This window comes from Gymnoscopelus microlampas, assembly GCF_963454915.1.
Source record: "Gymnoscopelus microlampas genome assembly, chromosome: 1".
NCBI lineage: Eukaryota > Metazoa > Chordata > Actinopteri > Myctophiformes > Myctophidae > Gymnoscopelus > Gymnoscopelus microlampas.
In genome coordinates this window covers 22,105,608-22,127,877 of record NC_139962.1, presented here as the reverse complement: position 1 = coordinate 22,127,877, position 22,270 = coordinate 22,105,608, and the positions used below count along the sequence as shown (strand labels likewise).

At 40.5% G+C, this 22,270-nt stretch overlaps 1 protein-coding gene across 2 annotated transcripts in view; it reads left to right on the top strand.

The window, feature by feature from the left end:
* LOC311047208 (AN1-type zinc finger protein 3 homolog) overlaps nucleotides 1-22,270 on the top strand; it is a 38,431-nt gene that overhangs the window by 2,628 nt on the left and 13,533 nt on the right. For both annotated transcript variants that reach the window (XR_014600946.1, XM_084059855.1), the window contains exons 2-3: nucleotides 10,055-10,095; nucleotides 12,037-12,225. Coding sequence is in view for 1 of the 2 variants with exons in the window: in XM_084059855.1 (XP_083915981.1) it covers nucleotides 10,055-10,095; nucleotides 12,037-12,225 (230 nt within the window). In the remaining variant the exon portion in view is untranslated. The remainder of the gene's footprint in view (nucleotides 1-10,054; nucleotides 10,096-12,036; nucleotides 12,226-22,270) is intronic.

The following is a 22,270-nucleotide window of genomic DNA, read 5'->3' as shown; positions in this document are numbered from 1 at the left end:
TGGTATTATATTAGCCAGAACCAACTGTGTCAAGTGTAATGTGGTTGATGCAGCGTGAAATAGGCTCTTCAATTCCCAAGTTGAAATACCCCAGATTTGCCAGTTGAGTTTGAAAATTAGATCCATTTCAAGTGGGAGATCAGGATAAGATGGATGCGTTTGCAGTTTGCACTGTGCAAAAAATAAAGGAATTTCCCTATGGGGATTTGTAAAAGGTAATGTTCTTTACTCTTGCTGCTCAAGTGGTGCAGGTGAGTGGACATTCTATGGGTTTGAGAGGCAGACAACAGTGGCAGGTGTTGAATATGAAGTGCCAGCCAGTGGCCAGTCACCATGAAATAATGTGGAATCTCTAAGCAGAACTATAAGACAGTGGTTCCCAAAGTAGGGTCTGTCCCACAGGGGTCCTTGAGGGGGGTTCAGCCTGAAGGGGGTCCCCACTTCTCAGCTAAAATGTTGATGGTTAAAAACCAAATGGACCCTTCCAAGTATGTGACTCTGAGAGTGTAAAAATGTTGCATGTTAAATGTTACACAGATTACAGTTTGTACACTCTTGGAGTAATGGGTGTCCGTGGCCTAATGCATTACCAACTGGGGGTCCATGAAATGGAAAAGTTTGAGAACTGCTGATATAAGAGACTTAATCCGCTAACGAATAATGGAAGAGGGGTGGAAAATGTTCTGTCACGTGTTTGATAAAGAATGTTAACTGCGGGCTCTAAATACCCATCACCACCTGCACACGTGATCCCCCCACACACACACCACACGCCTGCATGCCATCGCCTGTAGAACTGGTTTATCAGATGCCAGTCTGTTTTTACAACATCTGTCATTCTGTCATCTGATGATGGGGGGGGGGGGGGGGGTTAACAAACATTACTCTTAATTCTAAACCAGTGGTTCTCAAACTTTGCCCATGGACCCCCACCTGAAAATATTTTGTGCCAGGGACCCCCATACAAGATTTGTTTTGTTAAAATATTCAAATATTCAAATATTTCAAGATTTGTTTTGGTAAATGGCAGATATACAAGCTCACTTGTCGCCGATGTATATACAGTATATAGGGTTAAAGTGGTTAAACATTTTGTGGGGACCCCCTGGAACCCTCGCAAGGACCCTGGGGCTCCCCAGACCCCACTTTGAGAACCACTGCTCTAAGCAATGGTACAGGTAACTGCCAAAACAAACCCCACTTTGGTCAGTAATGAATGCAAAGAGAGCAATGGGTCACATTTCTCAATAATATCACCATTATACGCGTGGAAAAATGTCAAACTCCTGAGCAACATTTTCAGCTCAGATTCTATAAATGAGAATCATTGAAGGAAGAAGTCAGTCACATTTTTCTGGCATGGTTTGTTTGGTCCATGGGGGTTGTTGAGGCAAAAGGCAGTGGCACCAAGTTCAAAGTGACTTTGAGTGATCACTTTTATTCTGTGTTGAATCATTTCTACCCAGTTGGGAGTGGTCGCTGCCAGGATGACAGCTTTCCCTCTCATGGTGAAACAATGGCATTTTACTAAACTCTGTAGAAAAGCCTGGATGTGTGGTGGTGAAAATTTAAAATGTTTTAATTAAAATTAGAGTAGATAACTGGTTCTCAAAGTGGGGTCAGGGAACCCTTAGGGGTCCTTAAGGGGGTTCCAGGGGGTCCCCGACCAAATGAGGATCAGTTATTATCCACTTTAAAACTATTTTATACTTTAGCTACCCCAAAAAAAATTAATCAAACTAATCGATTTGATCATGAAAAACAAAACAATTTGATTATAAAAATAATTGATAATTTAGTGAAATAATGTTTACATATCATCTGTTAATGTGTTGGATTCATGTTAATGTGTATTTTCAGACATTTAACCACTTAACCACTTCAATCAATACTTAGTCAACTTTACTTGACCTTTGACTCTGCACTTGGTCTGCTCTTTTTCCCTCTATACCAAATCTCTTATCTGAAAATAGTCGATCTAGAAGCTCACAATGCGATGTTGGGAGCTTGTAGATCTGCTATTTTCGGCTGATGTTCCCCCCAGAATAGGGATGCTAGGGTTCAAGTGGTTAATGTGAAGGGGGGGGGGGAGTTCCTATCACTCTGGCGGCCCCCTGTAGTAACTCTGAGGACCCTCTATGGGTCCAGGAGGACCCCCTGTTGAAGAAGACCCATGTGCTAGAGGAACTGGCTTGTAAAATGGAGCAGATGAAACTGGAGACTGCAAGTATTAATTTGGTGGTCGGAACCATCGGACTCGAAACTGGCCATTAAAAATACAATTGACTTTCTAAAGAGTTTCGAACAGTTAAAGGCCTAAATAATTTGATTGGCTACACACATTGGCTCAATAAACAGACAGGGATGATAGATGTACAATTATTAACACATTGCCTGCCAGAGTTTTTTCAGATTTTTAGCTGTTGCCTGCCAGGGTTTTGCCATGTTTTTGGTACCTGTTCGCGTAGCCACAGATTTTTTTCCTCCAGTATGATTGATCCCCAGATGGTTTCTAATCACAGATGAGATTCAGGTGTGGTTTCACAAATGTCAACGAGGTCATTTTGACCTCGTTGACATGTTTGGTTGATGTTTCAATATAGCTCAAAAGCAGTAGTTTTAAACCAAAAAACAAAGTGAATTGTTTGTCCGTTTGAATTTTAACATTGAAGTGAATGGAGCAGCAAATCTTCGAACATTTTTAGCTCCTAATCTGTTCATAATTCGACAAGGGTTGAAATTATAAAAAAATGCAAAAAAAAAAAAAAAAAATTTTTTTTGAAAAAAAATTTTTTTTTTTCCCTTTTTTCCAAAGACGTATATATACGTCATTGGCAGGCAACAGCTGATTTCTAAATGACGTATATATACGTCTTAGGCAGGCAATGTGTTAACAGACTTGTCGTAAATGTGTAGTGAGATTAATGATGGGTGCCTTCTTTAGCTAGGTCAGGTGTTGCACCTGATCCATTTCTCATGCTGTTAATTTGACACAACCAAATGTATGCACAAATATGTCGGGTGTCCGACAAGTGCGTGTTAAAATCAGTGAGTAACAGTTGATCTCAGGAAATATATTTAACGGACATGAAAGATCAACACTACTTGTTATGACCCCAAAGGCTGTAGGCTCCTCTCAAATGGATGCGAGGCTCCATACATCTCTGAGTTCTCAAAGTGGGGCCCGGGGACCCCCAGGGGTCCTTGAGGGGGTACCAGGGGGTCCCCAGCAAAATGTGTTAATATAGCATCAAAATAAGTTGAACCACTTTAAACCTAAATACATTGGCTAACTGAAAATAGTCAAATAGCTCTGCCTTTTAAAAAAAAACATTTTAACAACACAAATCTTGTATGGGGGGTCCCTGGTAAGGCTGAACGATTCATCGTTTTCAAACCGAAATTGCGATTTGAAACCATGTGATTAGCGAATCGCAAAGGCAGTGATATATATTTTGAAATTGTAATATTCATTCCCGCATTAATATTATACCAAGAGCCAACGGAATGCACCCGCGGGACTTGTCTCCTTCGATTCAGAGTGGCGCAGCGAAACTCTGCGGTGCCGCACGCAGCGGAAAGTTTTTCTATTCGGTGCGATGCAAGCATAAATCAGACTTAAAACCTAAATATATCAATTGAAAGGAATCCCGCTTTGTAAAAAACACTGTGGCAACAAATACTTTTTCTTCTATAATTAACAAATATCGCTGTTCCATCTATTATGCTTCCCTAGGCTCTAACACATAGCCTTGTTGTTCTTTAGTTCCTATACATTTTGTTTCTGTATGTGTAACTTATGTTTTCCCCATTATTATTATGTACTTTGTATCGTTGTTACTTATGTATTCTGAGTTATTGACTTTCCAATGAGTAGTGAATACAGTGTACGTTAGGAGACAGTAGGCACAGAAATGCATAAAGTAGACATCATATCAACCTAATTCTACTGATCTTTAAAATCAATATTAAAACTGTTGGTTACTACAGTTTCTGTCCAGTGGACGCATACTATTGTACCTAGACTTACCAAAAGAACGTCATTATTATTGTAGTGATTATTTATTTATTGGTGTATTTATTTTTGTAAATTCAGGATTTGGAAGATACATGTTGGAAGCAATGAAGCAATTCATAACTTTTAGTTCTCAACCTTATTTATTATTTAGTCCCTGGCACAAAATAGGGGGGGGTTCACATTCACAGCCATATTAATTTGGGGGTCCTTGACATGAAAACGTTTGAGAACCACTGACTGAAAAAAAAATAGCCGGCTGGAAATCGTACAATACTCGGCCATCCAGCCAGTGGAACACCATGTGCAGCACATTAAGTTTTCTTTTGGAGTTTTATCCCAGCATTCTCTCCCATTGTGTCACTGTGATTGCTATGCATGAGACCACCACCATGAATAAAATAATAAATGTCACTTGACACAATATATTAATGTCACTCTCCACCTGCAGATATTCAGGTGACTTTGCACAAGTGTGCATTGAAGCGGTTCTGATACCACATTGGGGAAAAACCTCTTATTTAGGCCCTAAAAATGTGTAATTCTTTTCACAGCTGTCATAATGGCATTAGGCTATTTTCGACTCAAAAGCTTTGAGTCACATTTTCCTATCGTTTATTCGTCATCAGGGATAAGCACATGCAAATCAAAGTCATTTATTCTACTGATATCCCATTAAGCCCTGGAAAGCCTATACATTGTTATACCTTTTAAAACCGGGAAAGCATCCGTGTCACTTTAGATGTAGCTATGAATATAGCAACAGGAATTCTTTAAATTTTTTGGAATAAAATAATTATTTTTCTGAGAGCTTTTAGGTTAGAATTTAGAAGGCCTAAAATCGGCTTCAGGTCAAAATGGGTTAAGAGCGATTAATCAATTAATAAACCATACATCCTTAAACAATAATTAATCATAATTACGCCTACTAGGCATACCCTAAAATGAGAAGCCTTCAAATGGCACTATAGCCTAAACAGGCTTGTGTAATTGCAGTCAGCTGTTGTTTCTGCGTGCTGTACTGTTTTCTAATAATGTATGTAAAATAATGTATTGTACAGTGCTGTGGTATTTCCCCAAAGAAGATTAATGAAAAGCAAAATAATTAAGTCTAAAGCCACAGTGTATTAGTTACGATTAGTCAGAGTTTTAATTCAGTCAGGTAACAGCGCTGTCATTTTATGTTTACAATTCAATAAAAACGCTGGTCTGCCTTCTGGGCTCAAAGGAGTATTCAGAGCTCAGTCTGAGGGTTGCCTGCCATAAAATGTGTTTGTAACTCCGACAGAAAGCCTTTAAGAACTGTCTGACACATTGGTGAAGATACCTGTGTTTTGGCACATTAATACAAAACAAATACTATCTGTTTGGATTATCAGTCTGATAACTGATGGCGGAGCATTTCAGATACCGATAGTAGGCTTATAGATCGGTGCCACTGCGATCCCTAGGTGATTTATCCATCGATCCATTTTCAGGACCATTTATTTGTATCCATCTTCTACAGATGACTCGTCTTTTTGACATAAAAACATATTCTGTGCTATACTATAGCTTGGTACCATCCTTTAACGGCATCCCCGATCTTTTTATCTTTTTCGTGGTCTCTAATATCTGTGAAGCAGGCACACTCAGGTCGACCCTGTGCGGTTTTGATTGGTGGCTCAGGATGTGGCTCAGAAGCCTTAATTGCGTTTGACATTTAGCAGGAGATGTCAAATTAATCCCTGCTTCCCACTTTAGTTATTCCCCCCTTGAGAGCGGCAGGCTTGATTGGCTCCAAGTGATCCGAGACATGGGAGCCAAGGGGAAGGAAGGGGAGTGGAAAAGTTAAAATGAAAGGACAAAGAGGCTTGTTTGCCTTTTATTTATTTCCCCCCCACTTGTCGCCTTTATTCTCTCAGCTTGGCATCAGAAATGAGTCTCTCGGAGTCTTAATGACCCTCTCGCGGCTCACAGTTTCTTGGTGAAATGGATGTTATACAATTGGAGAGCGCCAAGCTCAGTTTGGATTTTAAATTGAACTTTAATGAAGCTAGGATGATTAAGGTCTTGGTCTTACCCGCTCGTGTTAGTGGACGAGACAATTGTTCAATATCAAATGTTCTTCTAATAAAGATTGCTTATTTGTGTTGTGCAGACCCCATCTGAGAGAAATGTTAAGTCAATGAAACTACCAGTTTATATTCTGTAGAACCAAGCCTAATGTTATCAGTACTGAATGAAGGGTAGCAGCATTGTCCTTGCAGGTGTGCGTTGTTTGTATTGGCTGTGTTAGGAGGGTCTGAGTGGCTGTTTATCTGCAGTGCACTTTGTAGCCTAAACGCGTGTTCCATTTGTTTCTAACCACTCCAGGGCTACATGACCTGAAGTCTTGAAGAGTAGCAAAATCCTGTGCATTCACTTTTATGGAGCACCAGAATACCAGTCGATATACAATTATATCTGTACAGTGCCTCCCAGAGAAATGGCATGCCTACCCATATACGATGATTCTACGTATGTAAATTGTTTATTTAAAATAAAAGGCAGATCTAAAAGCTCACAACACATCACATTTAGGCCCGTCACAATTATTACATTATTTTGTATAATCATCATAATCGTTTCCATGTAAAATGTTTATGCATTTTCAAATATTTTCCAAAAAATAGCAGAAATAGCAGATCTACAAGCTTACAGCATGTCACTTGGTGATGTGTTGTAAGCTTGTAGATCAGCTATTTCCGTTTATTTTTTTGGAAAGTATAAGATTATTATAAATAAGTCATAACTTTGTATTTTAAGTTGTCACCCTCAGCCATATCTGCCCTGTGCAATTTGTGATTATGAAGCCTACATCGGATATTTTCACAAATTGTCATAACAAGACTTTACCGTGGTGGCAGTGCAGTGCTCCTGTGCTCTCAGCTGGCTGAGAGAGTATTGTGGGTGTACTGGCCTGGCCAGCTCCCAGGAGCACCAGTACAAATGTGTGTAACCTTCTGTTCACTTTCGCTGCTCCCACAAGTCATTGCTGTAAGTAAGGATGCTCTCTTGGTCAACATCCTTGCTTAAATACAAGTAGAAAAGGCAAGCAATGTCTATGTGTGATATTATGGGTATCAGAATTCATTCTAACAGGGATTCCCAACCTGAGGAAATTGAAAGTAGGCCCCCAAATAATTGGCACATTTGAATGATAATCTAACACAAAAGAAAATATTGTATTTGTTCTTTAACCTATTAAATCCTGGAACGCATCTACAAATGTCTTCTAAATTCAGGTTTCTGAAAAAACATATGTTTCTATCAGTGGTGCTCAAACTTTTTCATGTCAAGGAGCCCCAAAATTATATGAATTTGGCCGCCGACCTCCATCTCAAAATATTTAGTTCCAGGGACCCCCAGAAGCAAAGATTTGAGTCACAAATGTTGGCTTTAAGAAATACATAATAAGATTTGCACAAATTTTCATGGTTAATTTTTTTTGCAGATATATTTCAAAGACCCCTGGGGTATTTTACAAATGTTCGCTTTAAAAAATATTTATCTAAAGATTTGCACACATTTCACGATTTTTCAAAAAAATGGCAGATCTACAAGCTCATAGCCACGCTATGAGCTTGTATATCTGCTATTTTTGAATAGCCAAAGAAAGCTAAAATGACAGATGCGTTCCCGGATTGACTGTGTTAAATTAGACTGACAGCATATCTGCCAGATGAGTGCCTGTTCCAACTCTCTCACTAAATTATTGAGGTGATTTTACCTCTTAAGTCAGCAGTATAACAACTTAATACCCTTCTAGGCATATTGTTGCTGTCAGGCAGAACTTTGTACGTAGGTCCAAAACTGTCACTTTTCACAAAATGAAAAACAATTACCTGTGATCCAAAGTAGTTATTATTTTGTCACAAGCTCTTGTTAACACTTTAAATTGTTTCTCTGGCTGATACTGACCTACTTATTTACTTTTCAATATTCATAAAACTCAGACACACTTAACTCATTGAGTGCCACAATCCGTCAAATCCGTCACGTGGCCTGACGCCCAGAGCGCCACAATCCGTCAAATCCGTCATAAAAAAAATTTCAAAATAAAAGTTTTTTTTTTTTTTTTTTTTGGGGGGGAAAACTATGTTCAGAACCCAAGATATGATGATTTTAAGATTTGCTGCTCCATCCACTCCTTGTTTAACCTATAACTTAAAAAGGCTGTATCTCGCTTCCTAAGCACTTTTTTTTTACAATGAATTTTGGCTGTGGCACTCAGAACCAAAATTCCATTAACATGAATAAATAAGCTTGGCACTGAATGAGTTAACCACTTTCACTTAAAAATAAGCAAAAATAGCAGATCTACAAGCTCACACTACTTTTTTTTCTTTAACCCTTTAAGGCCGGGAAGGGAACGCATGTGTGTCATTTTAAGATTTCTTTGGCTATTCAAAAATAGCAGATATACAAGCTCATAGCGCGGCACTTTGACAAATACATATTATTTTAGGGGTCCTTGACATGAAAAAAGTTTGAAAACCATTGATAATATAGCAACATAAGAAAGGAAAAAAAAAATTTGTTAGGATTTAGAAGAAATTTGTAAAATCCCCAGAAGCAAAATTTGAGTTAAAAACTTTTGCTTTAAAAATGTATATATATATATTCAAACTAAAGATTTGCACACATTTTCAAGATTTTTCAAAAAAATAGCAGATTAGCTTGTATATCTGATTTTTATATAGCCAAAGAAATCTTAAAAATGACACAGATGCGTTCCCAGTCTTAAGGGCATTAGGGCATTCATTTACGAAAAAACATTTAAAAAAATGGAGATGCAAGGTTTCTGCCCGACAGCAGTGATATAGCCATCCTTCCACCTGTCAGCTCTCCCCTTCCTGTCAGTCAAACCGTGGTGCCGGGGCCAGGATGCCAGTCTTTGACAATCAAAAGCTGTCATTAGCACAGCAGCGGTAGGCTTACTATGAGCGCTTACTGATTGCCTAGGAAACTGCTCAGCCCCAGGTCACAGTAACAAGCACACAATCCGCTAATGTCTTTTCTTTTTCTTTTTTTCTGTCTGTCTACCCTCTCTCTCTATGTCTGGTTGTCACATTCCACTCTCACATTTATTCTGCCGCTGTCGACTTTTCTCACTCCGTCTCTTTAATTAGCCTATGATTTTGATTACCTGTGATCAAGAAGGAAGATGACAGGAAATTGTTCGTTGTTTACTGGTGGTTGACTTCACTCCCACCTGCTTGCAGTGGTGGAAAGTAACTAAGTACATTTACTCAAGTACTGTACTTGAGTTCAATTTTGTGGTGCGTTTACTTGAGTATTTCTATTTTCTTTTTACTTTAATATACTTCTACTCAACTACATCTGAATACTTTTTACTCCACTAAAATGATTTGAATTTTTTTGTTTCTTTTGGATTATTAATGAAAAAGATGCATTTTTTTGCAAGTTGGACAGATTTTGCACTTTTACTCAAGTAAAATGTTTTATGCAGGAGTTTTACTTGTAACAGTGTATTTTTACACTGGTATTTTCTACTTTTACTTAGTAGTAAAATACAATCTGAGTACCGCTGGTCCCCTCATTTCCTTGGTGTGTCCGCGGTGACGGACGGACAGACTGGAGGGTGTTTGACTGTTGCAGGCAGAGTAGACCCTGCATTTAGAAACGGGACAAGGGTGTGCAGCCGAGCGCCCAAAATAAATAGGATGTGACTGATAGCAGTGACCGTCACGCCCGCTGTGCCCAAAGAGTCCGCTCAGACATCTATCTAGAGAGTTGCACCGTGGAAAGATAGCCGCTGCCAATTTTTATAATTGGGAGATAAAAATATGTAATTTCTCAGTGAATCGTTATTATTTAAAGACTGTGTGAAATACAGTATCTTTTCCCCCCAAGAAGATGTGCCCCCCCCCCCCCCCCCCCCCCCCTCGGATGCCTAAATGTGGAGATTACTGTTGTGATTGATATGCCAGAAAGAACATTATACAAGCTATTCCCCTGCTTAAGGCCTCCTGCATGTTCTTTATCTGTCCTCAGGTCGAGCAAAACCATGAACCTCTGCTCAAAATGTTTTACAGGTACGTCTTTATAGTTCTGTTCACTTCTGTATTGTTTTCAATTTCAGCTGTCAGGAGAAATGTTTAAATGAGGCATGATCATGGGAAATCTTTCTAGAATTGGAATTTGTTGAATAGTGGTGCAAGATTTTGGGAATTCCATGAATTGATTGCTGTTAACCTTATCAAATGATAATTGATTATTTTCCTGAGAACCAGAATTTCCCTCAGGATCAATAAGTCAATCTGTCTATCTTCTACAGTATAACATAAAAAGAAACAGAAAATTGCAATTTCTGGCCCCGTCAGTTATCTGCCTGTTTTACCTATAAAGTTACCCAAACCAATAGTAATTCACCTATAAAAAAAACAGCCAGTCTTTGAATATTAAAAATAAAAGATTAAAAACCTTCGACTATAAAAAATTAAGGTTAGAAAAAAGAAGGGGAAAAAAAATCTGCTGCGCAATTTCTCGCGAGACTCTGGGCACATGTAGTCTTAAACGGCAGCAGGTCTCGCGAGAGGCAGAAGGGAGAAGTCTCCCCTCAAGGCTTAACTTCATTGTACGACGGTGTCACATGCAAACACGAGCCTATGTACACGTCCACAATGAGTGCCTGATGCTACGTGTTGTGGGCTTGTAGATTAGCTGTGTTTGCCACGGCACACGTCATACAACGAAGAATAAATCAGCTGCCTCACTGAGGCTGTAAACACACAGACTTCACTTCACCACCGACCTCAGACACACACGCCTCAGTAGGCGTTTGACTTGGTACTAGAAAGCGCACACGTTTAATCATCACATAACGTCACTTTAATTGATTCAAAATGATAACGCGCGATTCAATTGGTAGTGATTGCAGATAGTTTACAACGAGACTCTACCACCAAAAACACGATGTAAAAAACACCTCAAGGTAAAACTCCCTCCGTTTCTCTTGTAGCCTACCTTAATTTGATTTAAACCAAAAACAAATAGATTGGTTTGATTATAATTTCCCGTTTCATGTCAAGGTAAAGACTGTTCCAACTTCGAATGGATCGAACCCACGTGGTGTTTTAAAAGTAATATTCGAAGTTAATATTCTGAAGTCATTTTCGGCCAGTAATGGCGGCACTAGTTATTGTCAAACAGTTCTTAAATTGAACTGTGGACACATTAGGCATACTATAGAATTTCATTAATTGATAGTTGTTAACCTTATCAAGCAATCATCAATGAATTGATTATCAATGATTTTCCTGAGAACTTGATTTTCCCTCTTGATCAATAAAGGTCTATCTATTGCATAAAAAGCTAAATATAGCTTATGATATACAGAATGCGTAAGGAGTGTTATATTCCATATTCCATCAAAGTTTTGTACCATTTGAGAAACGGCCATTTTTGTAGCTTAACAAAAATAGAATATGAACTAGAATATTATGTAGGCTACTTTAACAGGAGAAAAAAGCATTAGCACAGGCAGCATTAACATAATCCCTCTTGAAATGGGAAAGGCGACAGTAAAACTGCCCTTGGGCAAAGCACCTACTGTAACCCCAAACTCTCCAGTGTCAATGCTTACTTAGTGGTGTACTCCTGGGCACCTCCCTGGTGTAAATGTGTGTAACTGTGTGAGTATGAAGCAGGGCCCACTTGAAAGAGTTGGAATCTCAAGTGACTTACTCTGGTTAAATAAATGGACAAAATTCTTAAATAAATGTATAGTGGTTAATTGTTAATGTATCTGATGGAATGAAATCTGACTCAATCTTGGTCGCATAGGTTAATCGAATCATTTTTTTATTTCTTATAATGGAGTAAATCTATTAGTCTGATTAACCACTTAAGCCCTGTATTACACGCTGTTGTACAAAAAAGTTTGAAATAATTGTGATATTGATTTGAAGTCATGTCGCCCAGATCCTGCCACACACAGACAGACACACACAAGTTCTCACTTTTTTTTCACCTAGACGTTCAGACGAAACAGCCAGACGAGGATTGTGCCCCGAAGCCTGTCCCCAGCTCCAGTAGCAGCCAATCAGACGTCTTCTGTAATGAGACAAAAACCAGCAGTAGCCAGTCCCCGATGTCGACGCCCACTACCTCAGGGGATCCTTCGCCAGCCGAGTCGACGACTCCGTCTCTATCCACACTGGAGGGTAGGACAACACTTCAGCCAAATGATTCCTCTTTGTTTTTCATCCTTTGATGCAAATGAGTAATTTCCTATCCAAATTATTAATAGGGGTTTGCGATATGATGATAATAAATCGTGAACGATTTAAAACGTCTCCTCAATCTGCCTTTTCAGAGAAAGCGTATAGGTCATGATACAGTGAGTGCACATACTATGAGTTGCAGTTCTATACCTTCATTTATACTCCATTGCACGACTGTCGTTCGTCAAAAAGAACAGATCTACAAGCTCAAAACCTGTCGTAGGGATAGCGTGTTCCTCCACATACATTATGTCCTCCTGGTGAAGCTCCTCAGGTGAAGACACGTGGCTGGAGGCTCCATGTGTATTTGGAGGAGACACATGGATGTCTACACCATTCGTTCTCATTGTGGGGTCCGGAGACCCCCAGGGTCCTTAGGGGGGTTCCAGGGGGAGCATCAAAACAGTTTAACCTCTTTAACCCTATATACATGCTATTTAAAAATATAGACATTTTGAATACTTCTGGAACAACACAAATCTTGTATGGGGGTCCCTCCCTGGCAACAAAATATTTTCAGATGGGGGTCTGGGGACCAAACGCATAATAATTCGGGGGTCCTTAACCCATTTAGACCTGAGGCTGATTCTAAAAACGCCCTTCTAAATTCTGACTAAAGTTTTCTGAAAAACTTCAAATATTTATTAAAAAATTACAAAAAAATGATGTCGCTATATACTGTACATAGCAAAAGGAACCCCAAAAGGGGTTCCCATCAGAAAGGTATAGTTACAAATAGGGGTTCCCGCCCAAAATGGGGTTAACATGAAAATGTATGAGAACCACTAGTCTACACCCTCTCTAATACCAACTGGCGGGGGTTGGCAGTGACGGGGAGTGACACATATGGAGGATCGACATAACGACACAATAAAAATCAAAAGAGTTCATACAAAAAAAAGGACCCACAAACAAGCAAACCATCAAAAAATCCATGTAGTCAGACAACATATAATCCATTACCCAGACATTTCTCTCATTTGCTGCGTATTGCCTCTGCTAGAGGTGCCATCACCTCTCCCCCTGCTGTTTGAAATATTGTAGTGTGTCTGAAATCTCCTGGCTTTGGTTTTCTCAGGCTGGTAGTCATTGGCCACTTTTCCCCGAGAGCTTCAGTCGATAACTCTGCCTGCAGGGTAGGTTAGGTTCCCTGCAGGGAGGCTTGGGCTGAAGTCTCTATAAGCTACATACTACTGTAGTTAACACATTTCCTTAGGTGGCTGATGATTCAGGCCGTGTATACCAGAGCTTCTCAAACGTTATGTATACATCTTGAGAGAGAGAGAGAGAGAGAGAGAGGAGAGAGAGAGAGAGAGAGAGAGAGAGAGAGAGAGAGAGAGAGAGAGAGAGAGAGAGAGAGAGAGAGAGAGAGAGAGAGAGAGAGAGAGAGAGAGAGAGAGAGAGAGAGAGAGAGAGAGAGAGAGAGAGAGAGAGAGAGAGAGAGAGAGAGAGAGAGAGAGAGAGAGAGAGAGAGAGAGAGAGAGAGAGAGAGAGAGAGAGAGAGAGAGAGAGAGAGAGAGAAGAGAGAGAGAGAGAGATTCATCCACATTTACCTGTTCTATTGTTATCTGCCCACTTGAAGGCTATTTCAGTCTTTCAGTTCATTAGGGGTTGTAACTTGTAGCACCACAGGTGGTAGGATGAGGATCGCTATAATGTTAGTTTGGATTGTTTTTCGTCATTTTTAATTTTTCTCTGCTGAAAGTAAGTGGATCTCAGAAACCATAAGAGCTGCAGCAACCTAATTTGGAGGAAGATGGCTGCAACTATTAATTATTTTCTAAGCTATTCAGCTGCCGTGTTAAGTGGTCAGATGCCTGTGTTGCTTATTTTGGCTTGGATCGATGGAACTAACGTAGTATACTTTAAGTTCCTATTTATCAGTAACGCATTGAAAACAAATGTTTTAAAGGAAGAAAATACTGTGACATATTTTTATTATTGATAACATAACATTGATATAAAATAATAATAAAGTATTGGTGTTTTGTGTACGGACCGGAAATCCACAGCAGTTCATTTCTATGAAGTTGCTCACCCAGCACATAATCCCTCATTCCGAGTTTGGGCACTCTGGTTTGATGGCATCATGGGCTCCATTTGCATGTACAGTGTAGTGTCCTTTATGCGTCTACGTCACAAACTACCGCTTAGCGTGTGCGCATTTGCGCCCATTGGTCGTAACCCTTTTCACTCGTTCATGTAGTGGGCCCCAACTGGCCCAAACTTGCATTAACAGATTTGACCACTTGTCAATCAGCACCTCAAAAAATCTCCCCGGTCCTGGGGGCTTAGTTAAAACCAGGCTATTGCAGCTTTTTCTTTCTTTTCTTTTTCCCCCCCCAGAGCTGGCGATTGTAGTGACCGTTTTGCGCAGTAGAGGTGGCAGCTGTAGAGGCCCTGGCCTGGCTATATTTGTCCCGGTGGCACAGATAGAAGGGAAGCGATATGAAAGGTTATGTATTCAGAGGAGAAGGAAGACACTTACCGTTGCCAGGGCACGCTTCATCACTGTGCACAAGACAAGGTTATTTGCTGGTGAAAAAAGAGCAGCGGAGGCTCGCTGAATAGAGGCGTTATTAAATAGACCACAGGACAATGTGCAAGAAATGAAACCAGCTCGCTCACACTGCCCTGGTCCCTGCATTGTCGTTCAGGACACTTATGTCAGCACAATCCATGATGTATGAGCCGCATCACATGGCCCTAGTTCCAAGTTTATAGATGAAGCAGTGTTTTCCTTTTAAACAAGGTTAAAAACATGATGTTCAGCCTAGGGCTGAGCGACTTCAAAACCTTATCACGGTTATTTAAAACCTTTGCCTCAATTACGATTAATGAGCGATTTATAATTACTTAAAATAGTGAAAATAGCAGATCTACAAGCTCCCAACGCGCTGTACGTAAAGTAATACAAGATGAGACTTCAGTGGGTAATCTGACTAATCGATTTAGTACATTATAAAAAATATTTTAGTATTTTTTGTGTCAATGTAAGAAATGTTATTTTTAAACAAGCTTTCGATTAACTACATGAGCAAGATTAAGTCGGTTATTGGTTCTAAATGTCGCCAGCGCGATCGGTTATTAAACCACAATTAAACAATAGAGGATCGCGTTATAAATATTATTGTTCCAGGCGTTAGTCGGGACCCTCCGCCGTCTCGCACGCACGCTTTGTTTACATGCACTAACGCGTTGGGGCTTCTACAGCACGAAACGTATCAACGTAAGTGGATGGAAGAAATGCAGGCACTGAACGTATAATATTTTAATAAACCTCTGGCACCCAATGTGTTAATGCTCAGCTTACTTTTTGCATAATACATTTTTTGTCTTAAAGGGCAAGACCACTTTGGTAGAGGTTTGGGTTCTGTAGTTACCTTGCCATGATGTAACTCCAAAGGTGGGCAAGAAATAAAAAATAATTGCTCCATTGATTAGAAATTGATAATTCAAAATATGCTCCTCATTGACTTACATTGTATGGTAAAACTGCTCTCAAAGTCACTCTTTTACCACAAAAACGAACACAAACACAGTTGATTCAGACAATATAGAACATCACCAAACCCAGTACTGTTTGTTTTTTTTAAATAAAAATGTCAACTTCCTGTTGATTTTGCCATTTTTAATAAGTAGAAAACCCGGACTGGACTAGCGGATCCGGATCCAGATCTTCAAATAGTAAAATCAACAGGAAGTTGACATTTTTATTAAAAAAACAAACAGTACTGGGTTTGGTGATGCTCTATATTGTCTGAATCAGCTATGTTTGGGTTCATTTATGTGCTAAAAGAGTGACTTTGAGAGCAGTTTTACCATACAATGTAAGTCAATGAGGAGCATATTTTGAATTATCAATTTCTAATCAATGGAGCAATTATTTTTGATTTCTTGCCCACCTTTGGAGTTACATCATGGCAAGGTAACTACACAATCCAAACCTCTACCAAAGTGGTCTTACCCTTTAACTCATTCACTGCCAGCCTTTTCTGTGGCTGCGTTTAGCCACTGCCAGACATTTTGACATTTTTTGCCAATCTTTGAATAGTCACAGAATATTTTGTGCTATGACTACAATGTCACACAATAGCTCAAAAGAAAGAGGAGAACCTCTAGTTTCTGCAGAAAAAGAAATTTTTGCAATCCCATCTTCCGTTCTTTACTTATTGGCAGTTGAGTAAAGCTTGTTCTCAGTGAAAAACACCCTCTGAGAGAAGAATTCTGAGATAAACAGCTTTTTGTAAAAGTTTTTCAAAAAAAAAAAAATGATTTTTTTTTTCCAGAAAAACTCTTTTGATCCATTTATTTTTCGCCTCAGTGACACCAGACATATCTAAAGTATGTGTTCAAACAAAATGACAAAAAAAAGAAATCACCTCTTTAGGCAGTCACCTACAGTGACATCAAGTGGCATAGAAAAGTAACTGCGGAGGAAACTGGTTCAGCATCTTGCTCAAGGACATTTTGCATGGATCAGTGTTAGACTGATCCATGCAGTGTGTACAAATGAAACCAAATGGACACGTTTGGTTCCATTTGTACACACTACCAAATAATAAGCCCAAATAAGCTTCTATTTTGCTTAGACGTGAATCTTTCAGTCACATAATGTATAGTGTATACAGGTAGCAATGACAGAAAACATCAACTGACCTCAGTGCTGTCTGCATGTCATATATTCTATATATGGTCTCTATCAGGGGTCATCAATATATATCTATCTATACTCTGTTTTAGTGCTCAGCATAGCTATAGTGTACAAACCATATGGTTTCATTTGTACACACACCTAGAGTTAGACCAAATAAGCAAATACATTTTAGAAACAGACATTTGAATCAGCCACAATACAAGGCATATTTATTGAATACATGGGAGTGTTTCCCTGCAAATGAATGGTATGAGACATGACAAATACAATACATACAAGGTAGAAGAGTAGGCCTATACTAAGCAAGTGTGTTTTCAGCGTTTCTCAGTAGCACACTCTTCCGCTGTGTGGAAAAGTGCAAAGCAACAATTACAAACTGGACACTTGTACGTCATCTCTTTGCGAGGTTTTTCTTCTCTGCCTCTGCCACAAAATAAATTTGCAATCCCATCTTCCGTGTGTGTGTGTTAGACAGTGGATTTTCTGAGCGTGTACAAATGAAACCAAATGGACCAGTGAGGGTCTATTTGGATTCAATGTGTACACACCTAGAGTTACAGATCAAATTACACTTTAGAAACAAGCCCAAATAAGCAAATACACTCTAGAAACAGACATTTGAATCAGCCGAAATACAAGGCATATTTATTGAATACATGGGAGTGTTTCCCTGCAAATGAATGATATGAGACATAATACAATATATACAAGGTAGGCCTATACTAAGAAAGTAAGTGTGTGTGTGTGTGTGTGTGTGTGTGTGTGTGTGTGTGTGTGTGTGTGTGTGTGTGTGTGTGTGTGTGTGTTCAGCGTCTCTCAGCAGCATACTCTGGGGCTGTGTGGAAGAGTGCAAAGCACTTTTTGTGCAGAGGAACATGACAAACAGGACAATGGTATGACGTCTCGTGGCGAGGTTCTCCATCTCTGCCTCTGCCACAAACCCTGCAGCGCCGAGTGGGGTGCTGTTTTTTCTTGGTGGGCTGTAGGAGAACAGGCACATGTGATGTTGGCAGCGGTGGAATGTTTGCACAGAGCCTGGTTTGAGGGTCGGTGTTTCTGGGTGCACTAGGATCACGTGGAGGCCGTCTCTGGATGGTGGTCCATGCCCTGCAGACGCTTTGTGTGAATTCCAGCATTGTCTTGCAGCTGCCCTCTGGGTTTTTCTGTTTGTACAAGACGAATGCATTGGCCATGCAGATTTCAAACATATAAATCACAAACTTGTTCGTCCACTTGCTGGACTTCCTGGTGAAGGGGTAATAGGAAATGGACTGGTCCAGCTTGTCCACTCCATTCATTGAATGATTGTATTCAATGACACAGACGGGCTTCTCCTTTGTCACTCGGCCAGCGGGCACTGACTGACGGCGTTTCCGCCACACACTGACCTCTCCCATCTTGTCTGGGTGGAACGTTGAGATCATCCGGACCACGTTCGTGTCCCGAAACGCCATCACCATCACTCTGGGGTCCTTTGTGTGGCGAACAAGTCTTCCCTCCGTGCCCAGGCTGGAACAGGTAGCCTCCTCAATCTCCTGTGGTGCACCCCTCGTCCTCCTCAGTGTCCCGCATACGTGAGTGTTCACTTTCTGGAGGTTCTCACACATGGTCACCGAGTTATAAAAGTTGTCCATAAATAGACGGTACCCTTTACCCTTTAGAGAACCTAGGAGTTTGGTAATAGTGTCGGCAAGGGAGACATATGTTCCACAGTATGGCCTCATGTTGTAGCAATACCCTGTGTCCGAATCACACAGGATGTACGACTTGATCCCATATCTAATCGGCTTTTGTGGATTGTAGACCCGGAAGCTCAATCTTCCTCTCCACAGGAGCGTGCCCTCATCGATGGAGATATTCTGTGATGGCTGATACAGCTCCTGGAACTTGTCCACAATGTAGTCTAAGACTGGGCGGATTTTGAACAGTCTGTCTTTACCAGTATCTCTGGCATCGCTGAAGTGGAGGAATCGGAGGATGATTTGAAACCTATTTCGCGGCATTATCTTGCTGAAATAGGGCGTAGCCTGCATTTCATCCTGAGCCCAGTAGAGTTCCAGCTCCGGTTTGTGCATCAGCCCAGTAAGGAACAAGAGGCCCAAGAAGACCTTGAGCTCCTCCACTGTGAGAGGCTGCCATGCATTGACTCTAGAGAATGGCACTGATGGCAGGTCGATCTTCGCAATGCACGCTGTTGCATATATGTTAGTTTGTTCCACGATCTGTGTTAGCAGTTCATCAGTCAGGAACAACTGGAAGAACTCCACTGCTTGATCTGACTGAAGGTCTGCAGCACTGCTCAGTGGACCAGGAATTTGGGTGAATGGGAAGTCCAAGGGGCGCCAATCCTTCTCCTCCATGGAATGCCACACAAGAGGGACCTTGCCACGCCGCCCACGTCCTGTAAATTATAGAAAGACATAATTTTACCATAAAATACATATACATTTCTAATACATTTTTTGTATTTGTGTGTAAGTGTGTTGGCAATGTAAATGTATGTTTTCTCATGCCAATAAAGCCCATTGAATTGAATTGTGATTAGAAAAATAAACTTGTCTTACCTCCACTGGTTCTGCCAACAGTTGGAGCAACAGTTGGAGATAAGGGTTCGTCCACAGGGTTACTCACCTCTGCATCTGTAATCAGAGGAAAATATCAAATAGTTACTATTATGATAGTATGGTAAACATATTTTTACACACCCAGCTTTATGATGCTTGATACAAAATAAAAACAATTATTTTTACACCCCCCAGCCAGTGTTGCCAGGGCTGCTTGTTTTATAAGTTTCCCCCCAATATTTTATTGAAAATAGCAGATCTACAAGCTCACAAGAGTTTTTGGGTCGTTTTCCTAGACCTGGTTGCTTGTTTCTCTCACAGAATCTGGCAACATTGATTTTAGCTTCGTAAACAATAAAAAGCATTGAAAAAACAGACAAAAATAATAAGCTCACCTCCACTGCCATCATGTGACAAGTTGATGATATTGGATGTTGCCCTCTCGCCATCTGATTCAGAGTCTAAAATGACAATAAAAGAGTTTGGTAAATATATAGCCTTGACGGTCGTCTTTCAAGCGTCATGGAGCAACGTGTTCCCGTTTTTTTGAATAGTCTCCATTTACAACCTATGCATCTATGAACGTTCAAATTTCAAATATAAAATACACACCCCATGGCCATGGATGTTACAATTGTGTACGGGCCCTCAGAAGTACCCGTTTTTTACGTATTGTTCAATAAAAAGCATTCTAATCCAATCGGCGGCCATTTTCTCATAGAGCTATAATGTATCAGAGTGCAATTACACCTCTCAACTGATAGGGTCGCGTAGTTGTGAAAATTCTGAGCAAATGGCTACCGATCGGATTATAATGCTTTGTATTGTACAATATGGAAAATACGGGTACATAGACCCAGGCGTTTATCTTGTTACATCCTTGGCAGTGGGGTAAGGCTTTTATATTTGAAATCCGAAGGTTTATGTAGATGTATGGGATGTAAATAGAGACGATTCAAAAACCAGGAACAAGTTGCACCATTACTCAGGGCTAGTGAATGCACACGAGAATAAAATCCATTTACCATTTAGGCTTTAGCAGACACTATCATCAACCAGAGTGATGTACAGTATAATACATTCATTTCATCTCAAAAACGATATCAAATGTACATACCTCTCGAATCAACTACGTCGGCTCTCCTCGGGACCCACAGCTCGTGCAACTCCTCATCTGAAGACGACGGGTCAGAATGAGATCTTTGGGAGTTGTACGGAGACTCTGCGATTTCTCGCCGGGTTGCCTTGGGCCTGCCACTCCGACGGACAGCAAGCACTGGAGGGGCTGAGAGATCCATCGGTTCCTCACCGCCAGAAATATCGGAGTCAGTCTCTGGCTGAAGGTCCACCACAGCACGATGGAACATCTCATCAAGTGTCTGCTGTCTGGGTCCAGGGGCTGAAGCACTGGCTGCAGGGCGAGGGCCACCGCGCGCACGGCCCCGTCTAGGCGCTCGATTCCCGGGAGGACCGGCACGTCCACGTCCCAGTCCAGGTCCACGGGCTGGACCAGCGATGGGTCGAGGACCACGACCACGACCACGACCACGGTTTGAACCGGCGAGTGGATCGGCGACAGGAAGACCCCCATCAGGCTGTTTGCGCTTCGGCATTTTGAGAGACTAAACTAGCTCACAAAATAAAATAAAATCACTAAACTCACACTACACACTGACACTATACACTAGACTGACTGACTGTACTAACTAACACACACACACACACACACACTCTTTTTTTTGGGTTTTTTTTTTTTTGTCACACACACAAGACAGACAAGACACACACAGACAACAGATCTATCTAAAAGACTAACTAAGACTAACACTATAACTAAAGACTGTGGATGCTATAAACTAAAGACTATGTGAACGTTACAACTAAATACTATATGGACGCTAAACTAAAGACTATAAACCTAACTGACTATCTGACTATGTGGACTGGACAACAACTACTACTACTACTACACACTATATGGACGCTAAACTAAAGACTATAAAACTAACTGACTATCTGACTATGTGGACTGGACGCTATACTAGACTACTACTACTACTACTACACACTATCAATGGACTTCTCTCTTCTCTTCTCTTCTCAACTCAACTGGCTTGCTTTCTCTCAAAACGACCTACTCCGCGGAACACAAGGTAACGTCGCTCACTCCCTTTTATAAGCTTCTGTTTTGATTTAGATCCTTTGATCAGGTGGTGTTTATATTGCTTGTTTCGGTTCACAGAGAGTCCACGGTGCCTCAAACTAAGATTCAAGTTGAGGAACAGCGCCATTGTTGTTGATAGGGTGACATTTGGTACCATTTCACATGCACACACATCAGCTGTTGTTTGATCACGTGGGTGACGGCTCCCTTTGATCGGCTTTTGGTCTGATCGTGTGTTATGGGTCACAGCGACCAGAACGACTGTACAGGTGGCTGAATAGCACCATGGCGGATGATGGGAAAGGTTTTGACTTTCTTTGATCTGCCTTTGTTTTGATGAAGTGGTTGTTCACGTGATTTTGGGCTTTCTATTGATCACAGGATCCTCACATTTTGTCACAAGTTGGGTGAGAGTGCAATCTAGTGTATGAACCCAAAAAACTAAAATTACGTTTTTTACGTCAGTGGCAGGTTTGGTAATTGGAAATAATTACGTTTTTTACGTCAGTGGCAGTGAATGAGTTAAGTGTTTTTTTTAATGGAAGCAAAAAGTATGAAAGCTTTAAAAAAACAATTCTTGAGAATCTTGTTTTGTTCACT